The sequence below is a fragment of the Heteronotia binoei genome, chromosome 13 (assembly GCF_032191835.1).
Source record: "Heteronotia binoei isolate CCM8104 ecotype False Entrance Well chromosome 13, APGP_CSIRO_Hbin_v1, whole genome shotgun sequence".
Classification (NCBI taxonomy): domain Eukaryota; kingdom Metazoa; phylum Chordata; class Lepidosauria; order Squamata; family Gekkonidae; genus Heteronotia; species Heteronotia binoei.
The window spans coordinates 48,509,333-48,530,137 of record NC_083235.1 but is presented as its reverse complement, the minus strand read 5'-3'; the positions used below and the strand labels follow the sequence as shown (position 1 = coordinate 48,530,137).

The 20,805-nt window shown below is 38.6% G+C and overlaps 1 protein-coding gene across 2 annotated transcripts in view; it reads right to left on the bottom strand.

The window, feature by feature from the left end:
- Window positions 1–20,805, bottom strand: part of HELZ (helicase with zinc finger) — a 236,220-nt gene that overhangs the window by 165,521 nt on the left and 49,894 nt on the right. For both annotated transcript variants that reach the window (XM_060252939.1, XM_060252940.1), the window contains exons 8-10: window positions 17,012–17,210; window positions 14,067–14,174; window positions 13,054–13,351 (exon numbers count right to left, since the gene is read on the bottom strand). In XM_060252939.1, the coding sequence (XP_060108922.1) occupies window positions 13,054–13,351; window positions 14,067–14,174; window positions 17,012–17,210 (605 nt within the window). The remainder of the gene's footprint in view (window positions 1–13,053; window positions 13,352–14,066; window positions 14,175–17,011; window positions 17,211–20,805) is intronic.

Sequence of the window (20,805 nt, the reverse complement as noted above, 5' to 3'; positions counted from 1 at the left end):
AGAATGGAGCTGGCACCCTAGCCAGGCCTGGCCTCAATGAGTCCACTAAAATAGGCCTGGAAAGGGCACTGCTACCTCTTCCTGTCTTTTACTGACAGACCCAAGCCTGGAATCTGCTGCTGCCTAACAACAGCCAATGAGGGAACCTGTTGCTTAAAGATACAAGTGATCTATTATTTTGGAGGAGGGGGAGGAGGTTAAACCCCCCCCCCCCATTTGTGGGGGAGTTTAGATGCCAGATTTTTCTGCAAACCTGGAGTGTTTTACAGGGTTGCAGAAAGATTTGTCTTGCCCATGTACAGTTCCAGTCACTGATTTAAGTACTCTTAAATTTGGCCGACTTTGCTATTAGAATACACAAGAGATAGGCCGCTGAAACTCAGGGTGGGAGGGGAAATCCAATCTCCTCCTCCCCATTGTTATGTGGCATGACTCACCTTGGAGCCGAACTATAGCAGTGGTGGCATCTGGGAGCTGCTCAGAGTCCAGAGTGGCTCCCAGCATCTACCACAGCTCAGCCAGGAGCAGCTCCTGGTGTCTGCTGCAGTGGCCATCACCACAGCTAGACCCAGAGTTGCTCCTGAGCTCCACTGCTGCTGCAGCCACCACCAGGCTCCAGCGCTTCACTGCCATTGCAGCAGCAGCTGCTACAAGGCCCCTGCGCAGCTGCCAAATAGTAAATGTATGTTTAATTTGGGTGGAATTTTAAAAACCCCAATGGTTTTTTTTAACTTTCCAGATTTTTCTGCAAACCTAGGGGTGCCCCAATTTTGCAAAAAAACTGGGGGCAACTGTGGCCTTGATTCACAGATTTAGATATCCGCAAATAGAGGCCACACTTGGGAATTAGATATATAGATGATGTACTAAATATCCATATTATTAACTAAATCTGAATTTCATTCATGCTTTCTCTGTTTCACTTCTACATGAACTGTGAGATGTTGCACAATTACATACAACTATGCAATAACAAAGTTATAACACTGGAAGCATCTCACTCTATTGGTAAAATAATTTTGAATATATTTAGACTATAGTTAATAAAGCAAATTCACATCCTTGCTTCATATCCTGATTTTATGAGCCCTAACTAAGGAAACAGTGAACTATAGGAGTAAAGTTGCACCTTTAAGACCAACGAAGTTTTATTCAGAATGTAAGCTTTCGTATGCATGCCAACCTCTTCAGACAAGGGGATAGGGTACAGTGGGCTGAAATAAATGTAGTGGGTGGGTTAAGAGTGTAAACTGATACAAAGTTAGGATCAAATCATGAAATAGTGTAATAAATTGGAAGACCATTTGGCCTGGATAACAATAACATGTAATAAAAGTTGCCTGTTAATTGCTGTTGTTGCAAGTCTAGATAAAATAAAAGGAAATGTATTTCCTAGTGATGTTCTTGTCCTAATTTACTTTTTAACATCATTCTATACATTATAAATATCATTCTAGTTTGCCATTAGAAAAAAATACATAAAATGAAAATGGGTTAAGTATATGTAATGAGATAAACAGCCAATATTCCTTATTTGAGTATGTCAATACAAAAATTATTTTGATATACTATTCTAAATTCTAAATTTTGATATACTATTCTAAATCCAATTCTACATTGGAATACTGTGGATGTATAGCTATACTCAGTGAGACTGGGTTTAGCATATGTAATGAGATAAAAAAACCAATATCCCTGTTTAGTCCTGGGAAATGTTTGTTCCAAGTTTCATAATAATTTGTAATTCAGCAATTTCTCCCTCCATTCTTTTCTTGAAGTTCCTTTGCAGTAAAACAGCTACTTTGAGATCACCCATTGAATGCTCTGGAAGGCTAAAGTGTTCTCCTGCAGGTTTCTCAGTTCTGTAATTCCTGATGTCAGATTTATGTTTGAGATTAGGAGGCTGTCTGTGGGCAAGAAAAGGTTTACCCCCCCCCTCAGTACTTTTGAAAGAGAGCTGTCACTATCCAATACAGGCTGTAAATTGTTGATGATACGTTGAACTGTTTTCAGTTGAGAGTTGTGTGTGTCTTTTTTCAGTCTATCTTGTAACAGGTTTTCTCTAGGTATCATTCTGGCTTTGTCAATCTGTTTCTTGACTTCATCAGGTGGGTACTTTAGTTCCAAAAAGGTTTGTTGTAGACCCTTCAGGTGAGAATCTCTGTCAGTAGGATTAGAGCAAATGCAGCTATAACCTAGAGCCTGGCTGTATACAATGGATTGTTTGGTATGTTTGGGATGGTAGATGGAGGCATGCAGGTATGTTTGTTGGTCAGTAGGTTACAACTCCTCACCCACAATAATACAGCATCTCATCTGAGCATGGACACCAGTACCAGAGCTTGCAATAAATCCAAGTGCCAACTTTGCTTTCATATACACCCAACAACACAATCACTGGACCTAACAGCATCATCTCAGGCTCATTCAATTGTTCATTTCCCAACATTATATATGCCATTAAATGCCAACAATGCCCTTCAGTTCTCCACATAGGGCAAACAGGACAAATTCTTGCCAAAGGATAAATGGACACAAATCTTTCTAGAAAGGTGGCATCCCACCTTCCTCACCTATTTTATCTAACAGAAGTTTATATGGAAGGATTAAATTGTCTTCAAAGGTTTTATAGTATTCTGCTGGTAGACCATCTGGGCCAGGTACTTTACCATCCTTCTGTAGACCTATAGCTTCCACCAGTTCTTTCATAGTTATAGGTTCATTCAAGATTTTACATTGTTCTTCAGTGAAAGATTTAGGACTGTGATGGGCAATGTAGTTTTCAATTGCTTCTGTATTTGTTTTTAAACCTTTATAAAGAGTTTTATAATAGTTCTCAATTATCTTTGACATTTCCTTATTTGTAAATCTTTCTATGTTGTCGGTTCCTCTAAGGGCTAGGATGGTTCTGTTCGCCCATTCTTTTTTCAGTTCGTATGCTAGCCATGTACCTGGTTTGTTAGCATTTTCAAAATAGTTCTGTTTGGCAAATTTTAGTTTCTTTTCTACTTCTTCCATCAATAAAAGGTTGAGCTGATGTTGCAGGAATTTAATGTTGGTTTGCAATTATTCTCTAAAGGGCTGTTTTTTTTAGTTCTTCCGCTTTCCGCAATTTCAGATTTAAATCTTGAGTTTGGTTTAGAATATCTTTCTTGCACTTATAATGTATAGAATGATGTTAAAAAGTAAATTAAGTGGACAAGAACATCACTAGGAAATACATGTCCTTTTGTTTTACCTAGACTTGCAGCAACAGCAATTAACAGGCAACTTTTATTGCCTTTTATTGCTATTCAGACCAAATGGTCTTCCAATTTATTACACTATTTCACCATTTGATCCTAACTTTTGCGTCAGTTTACACTCTTAACCCACCAACTAGATTTATTTCAGCCCACTGTACCCTATCCCCTCATCTGGAGTATGCATGCATACAAAAGCTTACATTCTGAATAAAACTTAGTTGGTCTTAAAGGTGCAATTTGACTCCTGCTTTGTTTTACTGTTTCAGACCAACACGGCTGCCCACTTGGATCTATCTACAGTGGTGGACTATGTTCAGACAATCACGCTAAATAATGTTAGCTTAATGTTTCACATGTCTGATTGGTGACTTAAGGTTGTGTGATGTACGGATACAGACATCCGGCTTAATTCTTACTTGCTCCCCAGCAGCAGCATCTCAGACTACAAATAACAATGAAACCAGCATTTGTCAAAGCAAACTAGAATTCAAATGATCATCTGTAAGCTGAGCCCTAGTTTCACAAACTAACCACAGTTTGGGGTGATGAGCCTAAATGGATTGTTTTCATTGCTGTAAACTACCTTTTCAGATTTAAAAATAAAAAAAAACTTGAAAAAATAATCAATCCTTGATGTTAATATCTTGTATTCCCCCCATACATACGTTAACTACTTCAGCTATACAAGGGAGACAACCACAGAATAGATAATCAATTACACAAAAGTAGACCATGATTTGACACAAATTTGGAGAGAGTTTTTCTCCACTGAAAAAAATTCTGTGCTTGATGTGAACTGTGAATGTATTGAAGAGGTTGGGAACTTATACAAATTATTGGACAACTTTTCAACCCCTCCATAAGGAAGGTTTGAGTGAAATTAACTGAACAGCTAGTGAGTGACGTAGCAAGTGGTCTTGGGGTGTCTCATATAAGATTCCAGATTTTGCACCATTATTTGAGAAGAGATTCTACACATGCACTTTATTGGACTGAGTACATTTATTATACCAATGAACAGGACTTACAAGCTTTCAACTTTAGTATGAACTATGGACTATGAATGTTTATGATATTTATTAAATACATTGAAGAGTATCTGTGTCAATCAAACCATGATCTACTTTTGTGTAACTGAATACCAAGGAAGTCAGCTTCACCATTAGGAAGGCAAAATTGTAGTTGATGTCAGCACCCCGGCAGCAAGGGTGACAGTGATAGTTATGGACCTGTTAAGGCGGTCCATCTCAGAGACTAATGTATCTTATTGGTTTCCAAGTAACTCTGGGGATTTTGAAAACCTTCCCAGTGCAGCCTCATAGAACAATAGCCTGGCTTGGGGCTATAACAAGAACTGATCCTTGGCATCCTTTATCATGCTCTTGTAGGACTCCATTTCCATAGTATACTAAGGATCTGAGGGATAGAAAACAAATTGGGAAATGATTACACCATCATTGACAGAAGACTTGGAATGAATCAGAGCACAGCTGATTTAGCCCAGTTGTTTAAAGAGGCTTGTGAACTGATAACACATATGCCTAGTCCTGCTAATGATGTTAATTTGAACCCTAACTGGGGTGCTTCTGAAAGGTTCTTTGCTGATAAAATCTCTCGTCAGTTCCGGTTTGGAGACAAACTGAGATTTGTTATGCAAAGTGTGAGAAATAACTACTTCTGTTCTAGAAAAAAAAATTCAGCATGATCTTACTAATGGATGGCAACAAGGTCCTGGGGATTGTGACAGCCTTGTGCTCTTAAACTATGCCAATCCTGGCTTTTAAAATCATACTGGGAAAAGGCAAGACCCTTCAATTAAAGCTATTAATGCCTTGCTAACTGAAGGGGCTTTCCCTACTCTGAAGGAAGCAGTTATTAGAACTTCACTTTAAAAAAAACACAAACCCTTTAGTGGCTAAGGAGTACATGGCCAGTTATGGGTCAGTGTCCAATTCGTTATTTTGGGGAAAGAAGAGGACTTGTGGTGGAGGAGCAGCTACATGGGTTCCTAGATGACACATCTGTCCTTTGACACAATGAAGTCTGGCTTCAAGCCTAGGTTCAGGAACAAGATGGCTATAGTTGCACTGGTGTACATTGTTAGATCCATCAGCAATCTTTGATATAGTTGACCATTCCATCCTTATTCATCAGTTTGAATACAAAGTTGGCATTTAATAAGAAGCTCTTCAACAATTTCATTCATTATTGCCCAATCAGACACAGAGAGTTCCAATGTGTTGGAATTTATCCAGTAGAATGCCTCAGGGCTCCATGCTTTCACCCATGCTCTTCAATATTTATATTTATATGGTTTGCTCTTGAAGACAACTCAGAAACTGGAGCAGGATCAGAATGCGGTAGCCCAAGTATTGTCCAGGGCTAGCTGATGGAAACATATCTTGCCTGTATCAAAACAGCCACACTGGTTGCCAGATTATTTTTTAGTAAAACTGTCCAGAGCTTTGGAGTGGGATGTCATCAATATGCAGATGACATTGGCTCTATATTCCATTGTCCAAGCCTTTACCTAGGCTCTGAACCAGTGCTTTCAGGTGGCGGTCAGATGTGAAAGCAGAAAAAAGATGAACCAGAATCCAGACAATCACTGAGAAGGCTGATGCTTTAGAGGGACTGAATTCACTTGTGATGGATGGAGTGAAGTTGGCACATGCATGGTGGTGCCAATGCACTCAGCCTTGCTATTTGAAAAGCAAGTTAGTGTAGTGGCCAAGAATACCCTCTATCAACTGCATTTGGTTCACTAATTTTCTCAGACTTACCTGACCTGCCCATGCTAATTCATGCTTTTAAAACCCCATGGATGGGTTACTGTAACATGTTCTATACTGGGATGTTTTGAAGACAACTTAGAAACACCAGCTGTTTCAGAACGCATCAACATAATTATTGTCAAGGGCTAGCTGATAGGAACATACCTTACCTATTTTAAAACCATAATGCTGGCCCAGTTTGTTTCCAAATTCAATTTAGAATGACCTTTAAAGCACTTTATAGCCCAGGATCCACATATCTAAATACCTTTCCATATGGTCCTGTGAACCAGCTGTCGCCTTTAGGCTGCCACCTGCCAGCTGTTCCCCAGCATAGGGTACTCCACCTAGCGTCAACCACAGCCCATGCCTTTTCTAACATAGTTCCCACTCTAAGTAATATGTTTCCCATCTTGAGAGGTACCTAGGGGTGCTAAAATGCTTTGGAGGGGAGGAAAGGGTTTAAAATTAGGTGTAAGCCACAGGCATTTTTGTAGGAGGGAGGGGTGTCATTTAGTGGCTATGGTCTATTTTAAATCAGAGTTTCTACAGTGCCTTAAAACACAGAGAAAGGAGGGAGAATAGACCAACCAACGGACAGACAGACAGATAGAGCCTGCCTATAAAGTACCAAGAAGAGTTCTATTTTTAAGAAGTATCTATAGTTTTGAGTCTGGAACTGCTATTCATTTGGTAACAAACACAATGTTTTGGATGGAAGTACCAGAAGTTGTCATTTTGGTTAGGTCTGCAGGAGGCATCAACTGTATAATCCTATTTCTTGTGCTGCACTCATCCTTACTCTGTCCATGATATGTTTTTGAATTCTCAGTACTGACAAAATCTTGGCAGCTAAAAAGAAAGAGAATATGGGATATTTTTGAAGATAAATAGAGTCAACCTTGGGAATAAAGTGCTGCATTTTGGGATTTTGTTTTTTGTTCTTAAGCAACACAAATGAAAGCAATGTCTCTGCAAGTTCATCACAAAACTGTATTGATGTGACTTCTGATTAACCAGTAGTCCGCATAAAGATCAAACAACACTTCCTGAAAAAACCACAACCATGTCCCTGGAATTATTATCCAATTCACATGAAATTGTATTTTGTTTTGCAACATTACATCTTGTGCAATCTTCATGCTCTAGGCTACAAATGTCTAGATCATCTGGAAACAGAAGATCAAACTACAGTATTTCCTTTAACGCTTTGCTCTATCAGTGCAGGAAATGGAAATCTGTTGTACATAAATAAAGAATAGAATGAGCAAGAAAGCACCTGCAGCTCTAACCAACCCAGATTTTGAAAACAGAGAAGTTTTAGCTCATTGCGTAATTAGTGCTGCTCATCACAAGTCTGTGCAGGTTAAGGATATTCTAATGTTGCACAAACTTGGTTCAGTGTCAAAATAAGACAACAGAATAAAGAACAAAAAATAGTGTACTGGAGTAACTGGCAATAGCCCATGTTCAAAACTAAAACAAAACAAAAATCACTTAGATTTTATTTTCCTTCATCCTTCTGTGTTAGTCAAAACTGCGCATTTCTTTTATATACATTGTGTAACAAGCCAGTTCAAAATGTTCAAAGATACTCTGAAAACCGAAAACCAGTTTTGAGAACTGTAACAGACTGACAATGAAATTCCAGCAAAGTTATTGTTTTCAATGGACACAGACTGGAGTAACTGTGTACATAGGATTACACTGGGGATGGACAGATTCTCTGACTCACTAGGAAGCTATTGGTGGGCCACTGACCTGGAGGGTCACTGACAACCAGGAGCAAACTGAGCCAAGGGGTCTCTGAGATGCAGGAAGGGCTGCTCAGCTTTAAACTAGGACACAGTAGCACCCACTGCCATCACTGCCTTGGATATACCAATATCCATTATCATCACTGCCTAGATTCAAGTCAAGCAACCCCTGCATGCACTGAAGGGCCCACATAGCTCAGCTTATTCCAAAGCTGTTTTAATCTGTATGGTAACTCTGCAAAATAAGGACTGGTGGTCACTTTTTCTCCTTCCTCCTATAAGGAGAATTAAACCACTAAAATTATCTTTTACTGTCAAGCAACTACTTTTGAGATTTAAGTATTCCTTATACCTAAATTCAGCAAAGCAGTAAATAAATGCTGGTCTCATTTCTCTATCACATGCAGAGATTTTTTTAAAAAGCCTTAGCATGTAGATTTTTCACTATTTACCCCAAAGTAAAATGAGTTGGAATATTATTGTATGAACAGGCTGCAACTAGTTCAGATTTTTCCTATTTTGACAGATAAGAGAGGAGATGGTGAAAGAAAGGAATAAATTATACTAAACAGGAAGGGAAGACAAAAAATTAACAGTATAGGCATAGTAAAGATAAAAATAATATGCAAGACAGGAAAAAATCTGAAGTGCATTCCAGGCTGGGGTTGCAGATGCAACCCTGATCTGGCATCATTGGCCTTTATCCAACCACACGTTCTAAAGACTTAAAAGCACTTAAATTTTTTAAAAGGGGCAGCTATTTTTGTCAAGTCTTTGCTCTCATTGCAGACCACCACTGTGTTTTCTGTGCTGTTCCTGAATGTCTGCTGACTACCGGAAAATAGAGAGTGGCTCAGGGGTCTGTATACCACCTTCTCTCCATGGAATTTAATATAAGGTGAATCTGCTCACAAAGCAGCTAACTGTCCTACTCTTCTTGCTGAGGTTCTTGCCAGCAAGTTAATGGCTCAAAGTGGGGCAAAATAAGCTGAGTCAATACTAGGGGCAGAGACCATTGCGGTACAATGGACACTCTGGAAGGATAAAGATTAAGCCACCCCTTAAGAAACATCTTGGAAATAGAATGTGATAAAAAACATTCTACCTTCCGTGAGGGAGCATGAGGCAGATATAGCTGCTAAGTGTTCCTTTAATAAGATTGCCAACCTTCAGGTGAGTCAAGAAGAAGAAAAAAATATAAAAGAATTTAAAACTTCAAAAATAATATTTGGATATATTTATATTAAATTCAAACACAGAAAATACTTATGCATACTTATGAATATCGTGCCAGTATTGGAAAATTATCTGAAAATTATTTTTGAACTTCTCAATTGGTTTAGATTATTATTTGAGGTTTGCACTATATGAGGGTCTCTCCCCTTTTTTTCTTTATACAGCCTTAACCATATATATCACTTCTTTTATTTGCAACCTCCAGGAGAGGCCTGGAGATCTCCTGCTATTATAACTGATCTCCAGACAATAGATATCATTACCTCTGGAGAAAATGTCTACAATGGAGGGAGGGCTCTATGGCATTGCACCCTTTGGCATTCCACCTCCAAATCCCACCCTCCCCAAGTTCTACCTGCAACCCTATTTATTGAGGATGTGGCCAAACCTGATGATTTCAAAGAGAGTAAATACTTGAAAACCAAAGGAAGAAGGCAGGTAGTTGTAGAAACGCCCAGTGCCTCATTCCAGGAGGCAAAACAGTTCCACTTCCATTGATACAAGAACCTGGTTGAAAACCTGTGGGCATTGATGAGCACCTTCATCATAGGATCTGAGAACAAAGACAAGTTATGTGCCAGTCAACCATAACTTGTAAGTGTCATGGTGTTGTGTGACACCCATGTGTAGAAGCTTCAACTTCTACATCTCCTGCTACAAAAACAAAGAATGCCTGTGCTTTACAGCACAGGAAAAATTGAAGATCTTGTGAACAATGGAATCCCCAGGACTTAAAAGGGATATTGGTTTATCTCACTACAAATGCTAACTTCATTCAACTCTTACATCTGTATTCTTACCAATCACCCAGAAGGGCCATATGTCCTCTTTATTTTATTTCTTATTTGGAATAATAGATTATAATAGTAGATTGCAATGTAACATAATGAATAGTACAATGTAATGTCATTTGAAATGGTAGATTGGAATGTATTTCTCTGGTCTGGGGACAGGTGAGATAACTCTACATAGCCAGCTGCCCCACTTCAAAGAAGAAGATGCTATAAGGTCACCTCCATGCTCATTCTCAAATGTAGATCATGAAAGGGGCATGGTAGGACCCCAAACAGAAACCAGCAATAAACATGGGAGTGCCAGGAAGAGTGTTTTTCCTTTGCAGGAGTGGGAGGAGGAAGAGGGTGGGCCAGTGATGAAGGACAGTCACACCTCTGATGGAACAATGATAGTTGGTGTGTTGCTGCTGAGAAACAAGGATCAGGCCCCTCCTTCTCACTCTCTGAGGCCCTCCTTGGGAGCTTGCCTCCTCATGATGCATCCTGGGTAATGCCAAAGAGCTAGGCCATCACAGGTAAGAACAAGCTTAGAGTCCAGCGGCACCTTCAAGACCAACAAAGTTTTATTTAATATTCAGTCACTACACATAGACTGTGGGGTGGGGGTTGGTTGACTGTCAGGAAGGAAGAACTGGTTAGAGTCAAGACACAGAAGAACTGGGTGATCACTGAGTATAGCCGAGATTCGATAAAGGCAAGACGAGAGCATACAAATACAGACCTTAACGTCTAGATGTGAGAGAATAACAGAAGTGTCCAGTGACACCTCAAGACAAGCAAAGGTCAATGCTGGGTGGTATAAGTGAGACCAGAACTCCTTAAGATTCAATGAAATATGTATATTTGAGGAAATCCATTTCATTGAATCTTAAGGAGTTCTGGTCTCACTTATACCACCCAGCATTGACCTTTGCTTGTCTTGTGGTGCCTCAGGACTTAATAGGCTTCTTATCTCAATAGACATACTAAGTTGCTCAGTTCTCAGTTTTTCTCAGAAATCAGACTCTGTTGGTCTCAAAAGTGCCACTGGACTCAAAGTTAGTCTTCAGGGTTTTTTATTAACTCCATTATCTGTGCTGAATGCAAATTTACAGCTATTTCATTCTTGCCTAATATGTTAATCCAGTTTTAGCTGCATTTATTGCTCAATTACTTTGGCTTCGTTGTCAGGACGAACTAACAGAATCTAGATGCCAAATACATTATACCCTATGTTTTCCCACTGACTTCAATGGCCCATAGGATATAACAGAGCCGTATATTTGGGAACAGCCAAATATCTCCCAAATCAGATTCAGCCATCAAATCTGCTATTCAGGGATATGCAGCCCCCCTAAATATTTTTGTCCCCAAATTCAAATTTTACTGATTTTTTTTTTTGCACACCCCTAGTTCGAATGTTAACTAATTTTGGATAGTCTGATTTTTGTCACTGTAGTTTGTAAAATATGAATTCTTCCAGTATTCTGCTAAGTTTAATAACTTGCACAGAAATAAAATTGAACAGAAGTCCTCTCAGGAAAATTCAGCAATTCACTCTGCAAGACTGAGGGCACAGTGCCAGATAAAAATTATACCCTAGTGACTGGGCACCTTAGCTGTGAAAACTATACTCGGCTATGCAGTTGAAACCAAGGCCCACTGAAGTCAATGGGAATTACTTCTGAAAAAAAGACTCAAGCATCTTTTTTCACTCTGTACTTAGTCGTATACATTAGGGCTTAGTTCAGACATTATGCAAAAACCATGGTTTCATTAAAGTAAATATGGTTAATCTAACTGAATACAGGATGCTCAACTAATTACCTAGAGACCCTCAGCCCAGGATCTGAAGCATCTGATGTTGGTTTATTAATAATTGTTAATCTTAACAATGGTCTCATGTGATGTATGGACACAGACCATCTGATTTAATCCTCCTGTCCTGGAAGGCTTAGGGTGGTTGCACTCTCCTTAAAGAACAGGTTTGGGGGTGTTCCTGGACTTGGGACTTCTGTTGGATAAAGAGGTGGCAATGGTGGCCAGGAGGGGGGGATTTCACCAGTTTTTACTGGTGAGCCAGCTGCAGCTCTTCCTGAGCAAAAAGGATCCTGCCACGGTGGAGCATGCCCTGGTAACATCTAGATTAGATTACATGCAGTTGCCCTTGAAGACTGTCCAGACGCTACAATTGGTACAGAATGTTGCAGCTAAAATGTTAACAGGAGTAGGTCACAGGAACCATATCATTCCAGTCTTGTTCCATTTGCACTATCTCAATTTGCTTCCGGGCTCAGCTCAAGATGCTGGCATTAACCTTGAAAGCAGTATATGGCTTGGAACTAGCATACATGAAGGACAATCTTCTCTCATATGAACCTACCCATCCACTCTGGTCATCTTTGGAGGCCCCACTACATTCAGCTGAATGTAGATGGGTAGCAGGAACTTGAGAAAGGACTTTCTCAGTTGTGGAGCCAAAACACTGAAACACCCACCCTATGGAATTGAACAAAGCAGGAGTCAAGTTGTACCTTTAAGACCAACAAAGTTTTATTCAGAACGTAAGCTTTTGAGTACTCTCTAAGCCCACCTCATCAGACGAGGGGATCAGGTATTGACATAATACCTGATCCTCCCATCTGATGAAGTGTGCTTAGAGAGCACACAAAAGCTTACGTTCTGAATAAAACTTTGTTGGTCTTAAAGGTGCAACTTGACTCCTGCTTTGTTCAACTGCTTCAGACCAACACAGCTGCTATCTTGAATCCACCCTAGGGAGATTCATCTATCTCCCTCTATCATTGCCTTCAGTCAGTGGGTGAATGGTTTTTTGTTTGATTTGGTGTACCCCCAGTAACTGTTTAGAAAGTGCCCCATGGCGCAGAGTGTTAAAGCTACAGTACTGCAGTCCTAAACTCTGCTCATTATCTGAGTTCGATCCCTGGTGGAAGTTGGGTTCAGGTAGCCGGCTCGAGGTTGACTCAGCCTTCTATCCTTCCGAGGTCGGTAAAATGAGTACCCAGCTTGCTAAGGGAAAAGTGTAGATGACTGGGGAAGGCAATGGCAAACCACCCCGTAAAAAGTCTGCCGTGAAAACGTTGTGAAAGCAACGTCACCCCAGAGTTGGAAACGACTGGTGCTTACACAGGGGACCTTTCCTTTCCCTTTCCTCAGTAACTGTTACTGGCTGCCCTCCCTGGTAGGTTACAGGTAACACAAACTTACACAGGAAATGAATTTGTTAGCAAAAACATATGAACAATACCTTCTGTTGAAGCAGCATCAATCATTACTCGTTGCATCAAAACAGGTTCAGTCCCAAAATCAAATACTACAGTTTGCCGAAATGTTCCAAAGATTTCTGTACTAAAGGCTATACTGATTTTGTACACAGAATGATCTATTCCATTCTGGGTCATCTTTCTTCCAATCCATTCCTGGCAGTTGTCTGGGACATCTTGTGATACCTGGGTGATGCTATCTCCAGCAGATATTGTCATGATACTGAAATGAGGACGATGGGCGTCATAAAGCAGTGCCACTCGATACAACATTCTTGCAGGCTATAAAGAAACAAAGCTATGTCAATAATAGGATTTTTTATTTTTGTAAATCTAAACTATTACATGAACTTTACATTGCAAATGTAACAATACGAATATCCTATCACAGAATATGATCACTCTGACTCCACGAAACTCCAGGGTTTAAATTTTAAAATGCAAGGGTTTCCAGAATTCTTCTTTGTTAGGTGGACAAGAACAACCACCCTGTAAAGTGGAACAGTATTATTAACCACATTTTAAAGATGACATGGCAAATGCTGAGATACTCGCTAATGCAGGGCACATAAGTAAGTTTATGACTGGAAGTGAATCTGAACTTGAATTTCCTAAATTCACACTCTTGGGAAGTAGTCTATGTCAGGTCTCAGCTGTTTTTCCCACTCTTCTACAGAAACCCAGCAGTCCAAAATCTGAGTTTTCCTTCTCCAGTCCTGTCTCTGCCTTCAGCAAAAAACCCCCAACAACTGATAAATCAATTCAAAGTCCAAGACAAAAGATGGGATTTTGCAAGCAGCATATACTTTTTATAGCTCACAACAGTCAACAAACATGGACATGGATAGTCTGCTGCTCAATGAATTTGCAGGTTTTTTATAGAGTACTCAAATTTGAAAAAGAGAAATAGCTGGAAATATTAAAGTGAAAATCTGTGAATACATAGTTCCAGAAGTACTACAGAATCTTAAACAGTAAAAAGAAACAGGATCCTTACCTTACAAGTGAGAGCAAATATCCATGTCTGTTGTGATTTTTTGGTGGTGACAGTAACTGACAGTTCAGGATTATGTTCTACTTTTACTCCATCAAGGCATTCACTAAGCTAGAGGAAAAGAGTTAACAGTAGATATCCCATAGGATATGAACGAATGGGTTGAAAGTATATCTTTAAAATTTCAATAATAAAAACCATCAATGCAATTGTAATTTGATCTGTGTTTTGTGTGCGTGTGTGTGAACAAAACAGATCACAGAGAGAGTTCTCACACCATGAATTTGAAACAACATTGCCTACATCATTATCTTATATTAGCTTCATTCCCGCTGAATCAGTACTAAAAGCTCACTATTTTTAAAAATATATCTACATGCATTGTTGAATTCTGAGCCAGCATAGTTATTTATTTATTTTAGTATATCCCCCATAGGGTTCAGGGCAGAGTACAACATATGATAAAACAATAAAATACAATAAAAACATTTTATAAACAAACAACTCAACAGCACTCAGAAAATGCTCCATATCATCACATATTGCCCAGCCTAGCTGTCTCACATCATTATAAGATGTTAACCCATAGAGATGGCAGATATTATTCCATTTTGTACACAGATGACAGTGCCAGCAGGGGAGGCCAACCAGATCAAGAATAGACCTGCAGCCTCAACTAAAAGCCTGGCGCAACAGCTCCATTTTACAGGCCCTACGGAAGACTAATAAATCAGACAGGGAGCTGATTCCACCAGGGGAGGCCAACCAGAATAAGAATAAATGCCCGCAGTCTCAACTAAAAGCCTGGCAGAACAGCTCCATTTTACAGGCCCTAAGGAAGGCTAATAAGTCAGGTAAGGAGCCGATTTCACCAGGTCAGGGCTAGGACTGAAAAAGCCCTGGCCCTAATTGAGGCAAGGTGGGCATCTCTTGGGCTGCGGATGGCCAACAGATGTTAGGAGGCCGAACGTAATGACCTCCCAGGCATATATGGGAGGAGACGGTCCCACAGGTATGTTGGTCCCAGGCTGCGTAAGGCTTTAAACGTTAAAACTAAAATCCTGAAGCAGATCCAGTACTCAATGGGCAGCCAGTTGAGCATAGACTGAGTTTACCAGCAGAGGGCCCACCTCCAACTAGAAGGGGGGCTATTCACACCCATCAGAAGTGGGAGATCATACAACATCGACAGAGTTATCTAGAGAAAGCAGAGTGCAGCTCTTGCACAAGGGAGCCAAATTCTGACAGCCCCTTTCCCACAGCACTTCCCCAACCAGGAAATGAAAGACCCTGTGATACACTGCCATCCCTGGGCACTATTCTCATTAAAGAACCTGGACGTAACTATAGAACACAAGTTAGTACCTCCTGAGTATCTTTCAGTCCTTCTAGGATTATAGGAGCTTAAAAGAGTGAGAGACCTGCACTTTGCTTCCTCCTTAACTATCCCTTCTACAAAAAATGGGAGATACCTCAGAGGCCTCAAGAACTCTACAGGGGCCTCTGGGTTGGGACCTTTACTCTCTGATTAAAACAATAAATATAATGGCCCCATTGTCCATGGTGAAGGGAGCTTCTTACATTCATGGTAATCTGCACTACAGCAAATACCAAAAAGATATAATTTAAATTGTATTATCAAGGACATAGAAGTTTTCTGCCATGCACCTAGACAAACTCAGCGAGTACTGGCATGACCACCAAAAGACAAAAGGTTTACTAAAGAATAAAAAGGTAGTATGTGCAATGTGAAACTGTTATTGGTTCTTAAACTGTTAAAGATAATTTCAACAGAAACAATTATAATTTTTAAAAGGTCTGCTAAGATAAAAGGTCATTTTGAGAAATTCCAGTACTTCTAATTAAATCATCATCAGGAATACATGTTTCAGGTTTCTATTGATCTGTCATTTCAGTCAACAATTTCTATGTCCTTTTCTTACTCCATCTATTATACGGAGGGAGGTGGAAGACAGGAGGGCCTGGCGTGACTTTGTCCATGGGGTCGCCAAGAGTTGCACTCAACTGTGCGACTGAACAACAACAACAACATTAAACTTGTGAATTAAAGCTTTATTTGCCGTCAAAGACCATTAAACATAAGGATACATTTGTATAAAAACTGAATAGGTTAATTCCAGCACATAAAATCTGTAGTATATTAAACTTATTTAGCAACAACTAGACTGAAAACTCTTGTATGTCATTAGTAAGCTGAGCTGGCCACATCTTATTTACTATGTGCTCATCTGAATCTACTGGGATTCACCATAATTCTTCTAAGTAATCATGAACATTAAGATGGGAGACTGGATGGATAGAAAGTGCAAAAAGCCCTTTTTAAACTTGCATACTTGGACTGCTAAGAAGATCGGTAATTAAGGATCCGCCAATGCAGGTTGAAGATCTATACCGCTGAATAACTGTACTTATTGGATTGGTTTAATGTTATTAAGTTTAATGTTTTAATGTTTTATATTGTTAAATCTAAAGGCTTTTATCTACTATTGTATGTTTTTATAAAATGTTGTTAGCCGCCCTGAGCCTGCCGAGGTGGGGAGGGCGGGATATAAATAAAATTTATTATTATTATTATTATAAAAACCTAAAATTGCTGACCAAAATGATATTGGCAGGAACAATAATTGTTACTTTCCATCAAGTATTCATTCTCTGAATACACTCCTATTGCATTATAGAAACAGAGACATCTTTTTAGGTATCAAGTTATTTGGCACATTACTGAGCAGTGACTCAATATCAGGGTGAAATCTCAATCACTTCAATAAAATATTAAGGTTCCCAACAGTGTAAACAAAGATCAGGATTGTTTAGCAGCATTATTTCCAAAAGAAACATAGTGTTAAATTTTTCAATGGTACTTCGAGAATTACATCATTCAACCAGGTCTAGCAAATAACAATCTAAAATTGTATGGTTTTTCTTACCACTTTCTCAGGAGATAATGAATTCATCCATTTTTCAATCAAGGATTCCATGTAACTTCCCAAACACTGTTCATTTTCCTTTTGTTGTTTTAATCTTATCAAGCGACAAGCATATCGTTTCTGCCATTCTGTTAGCTCTTCCTGGGAATGTGCTGAAGTACACTGTGCACCATACCGGCAGATCCCTTGCTCTAAAAATCTACACAAAATAGGAAAGGCAAATTATCCCTTACAGTTTCCAATTAAGAATACTTTCCAAATGCAAAGTTGAAGAATTGGCGTTTGAACTTTGGACTTGCCAACTAAGTATAATAGGGAATTCAGAAAGACACAACTAGCTGCACATATCCAAGATGGATTTGGGCTTTGATATTTTGAAAACACCCTTGTGCCTGGCTTTTGATACTAACAGACTTGCCAAAACAAGTTCTGTTAAAGCACAAAGTCTACACTTCAAAGTAGGTCCTTGGATCCTGACCATAATACACTGTTTATTCAAAAATATGCTCTGAACATATAGGGACAGCACTCTTAAGAGGCAGGCAAAATATAGTTTTATTTTTTTCTCTGCAAAAGATGTCCTGCATTTGTCCACTTGATGCATGTATTATTTTACACCACTGTTCTAAAAGTTGTAATTTCAAGTAGATGTGTCAAATATACAGGGAGCCCAGCATGCGATTGTTCCACTTATGTTTTCTGGAGTGACAGTGACACCATGTGGTCCTTTCTGTTTATTTCAGGCTCATATTGTGCGTAATATACTACAGAAACACCTTCCAAATCAAATATCAACATGGTTTCCTCTAATTCTCTTATATAATGATAGTAATTTTTACAAATGCTTATTGCAAGGACCTCAGTATATGGCCCACTGGTTCCAGAGCAGCACCACGGACTGTAGTAGGACTACACCATATAAATGAGTTGGGGTCACATCCTGTGCTTCTGGATATACTGCTGATTGCTTACACTATATTCAGATATCAGGCATGTGACTTATTAAAGATATTTAACTACAACCTTTGCTTTTAAACAATTTACCAATATACTGATTAAAAGAAGCAGAACTGCATAGTAATATACTTTGAATGTGTTGAATGAAAAAAAAATGTGTGTGTGGGAGGGAGGGAGAAATATTACATCTATAGTATTTGTTACCTAGAAAATCATCCAAAGCAGCATTTTAAGTATCAAGGACATAGCATAAGCATCGTTTTATAGGGTGGACTGTAAAACGATGCTCAATAAAACTCTAAACTCAATAAACAGTTGACATGTTTAGCTTGGAGGTCTCCTTTCCAAGTACCTGCCAGGGTCAGTTCTGCTTAGCTTCTGAGATCCGACAAGATCAGGTTTGCCTGGGCTATGAAGGTCAGGGCTCGAAGAGCTAATGAATTCTTAATGTCTGCTATAACACCCTTGAACACTTTCCATAGCTTTACAAATCCATGACCAATTTTAATACCTAAACAGGTAACTAGTCTAGATTTTAAATTGACATTAGATAGCCAGTTCCGAGGAGGCAAAACTGCTCATTTTCACCAAAGAAGAATCAGTCTTCGATAGTCAACTTTTAACCAGCTGCTTTAAAGTAGGGGTTTGTTTTTCTGCTCTAGCCTAGAGGTTACCACATTAGATTTTTAAAAATACAATATTGTCTGCAAAAAGCTTAATTTTATAATGATAAGAACCAAATTTAAAGGCTGCTATCTTCTCAGATTCTCTAATTTTAATTGCTAAAGGTTCCAGAGAAATATCATTATCGGACAACCTATGAACACTAATTTCCACCCAAAATCTATCAATTTTGGCTTTATTTGGATTTTGCAAACAATAAATTTTTAAAGGATAGACAGACAGACAGGCTACAGTAATTTCCCAGCTTAATTTCCAAAATCACAACACTGCTGTTTAGTAAATAACATCAATTTGTCTATTTTACTCACATCTAGTTCATTCTGTTTACTTCTAGAATTTAATAGTCTTCTATAAACTTCCAGATTCGGAGTTTTTGTGTGTGTTTAGTCAGTAATCAGATCTAAACGTTTTAAATCAGATCTAGACATTTTATTCTCTTTTTCTTTATATCTTTATTTAGACTGGCTGAAGCACTAATTTCCATCCCTTTAAAATATGTCTTGTCAGCTTTTGATAAAGTTATCAGGGACATATTGATTTAAAAATAATATTCACAATGTTCAGATTAAAGTTTTAACTTCATGTTAGGATTTTGCAAAATATCAACATCCAGACTCCAAGAGTTTTTTTGAGGATTGCTAAATTTTATTTCCACAAATGTAGTGGCATAGAATGCATATGCCATGGGTTCTATATTTATTCTGGCAACGTATCTTGACAATAAGATGAGACCAGGAATAAATCTATTCTTGAATAAGAGTTCTGAGCCACAGAAATATAGGTATAATCTCTAACCTCCAATGGCAAACACAGATATCAAATAAATTACATAATGGAAGCAGAAGATGGACAAGCTCTATTCTCTCTGATAAAACAAGGCCAGGGGCCAATTGTGGTGCAGATCATGAATTGTTAATAATGAAAATTAGAATAAAGCTGAAGAAAACCATCCAAGCAGTCACAGTAACAAAATACAACCTAAGCAAGATTTCTGAAGAGTTTATAAACCATATATAGAACAGATTTGCATTACCAAGTTCAGGTGAACATGAGTCAGAAGAACTAAGGGTTGAAACCAGAGATATCATCAAGAAAGAATGTGCAAATACTATTCCTGTAGCCAAAAGTAATGAAAAGCCTCGATGGACAGCTGATAAAAAAACTCTTAAAATTGCTAAAGAGATATGAGAAGCAAAAGTAAAAGATGACAGAAAGAGAAGCAGAAGATTAAATACACTGTTCCAGTGACTGGCACTTAAAGGCAAAAAAAGCTATTAAAATAACCAGAGCAAAGAAACAGAAGAGAACAAAAAAGAGAGATCTGTTCCACAAGACTCATGAAACCAAAGGGAACTTTAAAGCACAGATAGGCATACTGAAAGATAAGCATTGAAAACATTAAGTGAACAGGACAAAATAAATACACGATGCGAACAATACACTGAAGAACTATAGAAAACAGATGAAAGAATGACAGATTCCTTCCAAGAATAATCTTTTGAAGAATAATCTACATTTTTAGAATGTGAACTAAAAGCTGTACTGATAGCAACTGGAAGAAACAAATCAGCAGGACTAGATGAGATATCAACAGAGATATTCCAAGCCACGGAAACAAAGTCCATCAAAATTTTAGCAAGGATATGCCAACAAATACGGAAAACAAAACAATGGTCCACAGAATAGGAACACTCAATCTATATTCCAATTCAGAAAAAGGAAACATCAAAGGCTGCAGCAATTATCAGCCCATAGCATTAATTATTAGTATTTATGTTATTAATAGCATTAATGTTAGTATAGTTATTAGCATTAATTAGTTGGTAAATTATTAGCATTAATGTTAGTAATGGAATGCTCAAGATCTTACAACAAAGATTGTTACTAAAAGCAGAACAAGAAATGCCAGATATTCAAACTAGATTCAGAAAAGGAAGAGGCACTAGAGGTCATACTGTGAAGTTACATTGGTTACTGGAGCATACAAAAGAGGGACTAGAGATCATACTGTGAAGTTACATTGGTTACTGGAGCATACAAAAGAATTTCCTAAGAACATCAGCTCGTGTTTCCTATATTACAGCAAATCTTTTGACTGTGTGGATCATGAAAAAGTATGGTTAGTTTTAAAGAAATGGGTGTGCCACAGCATC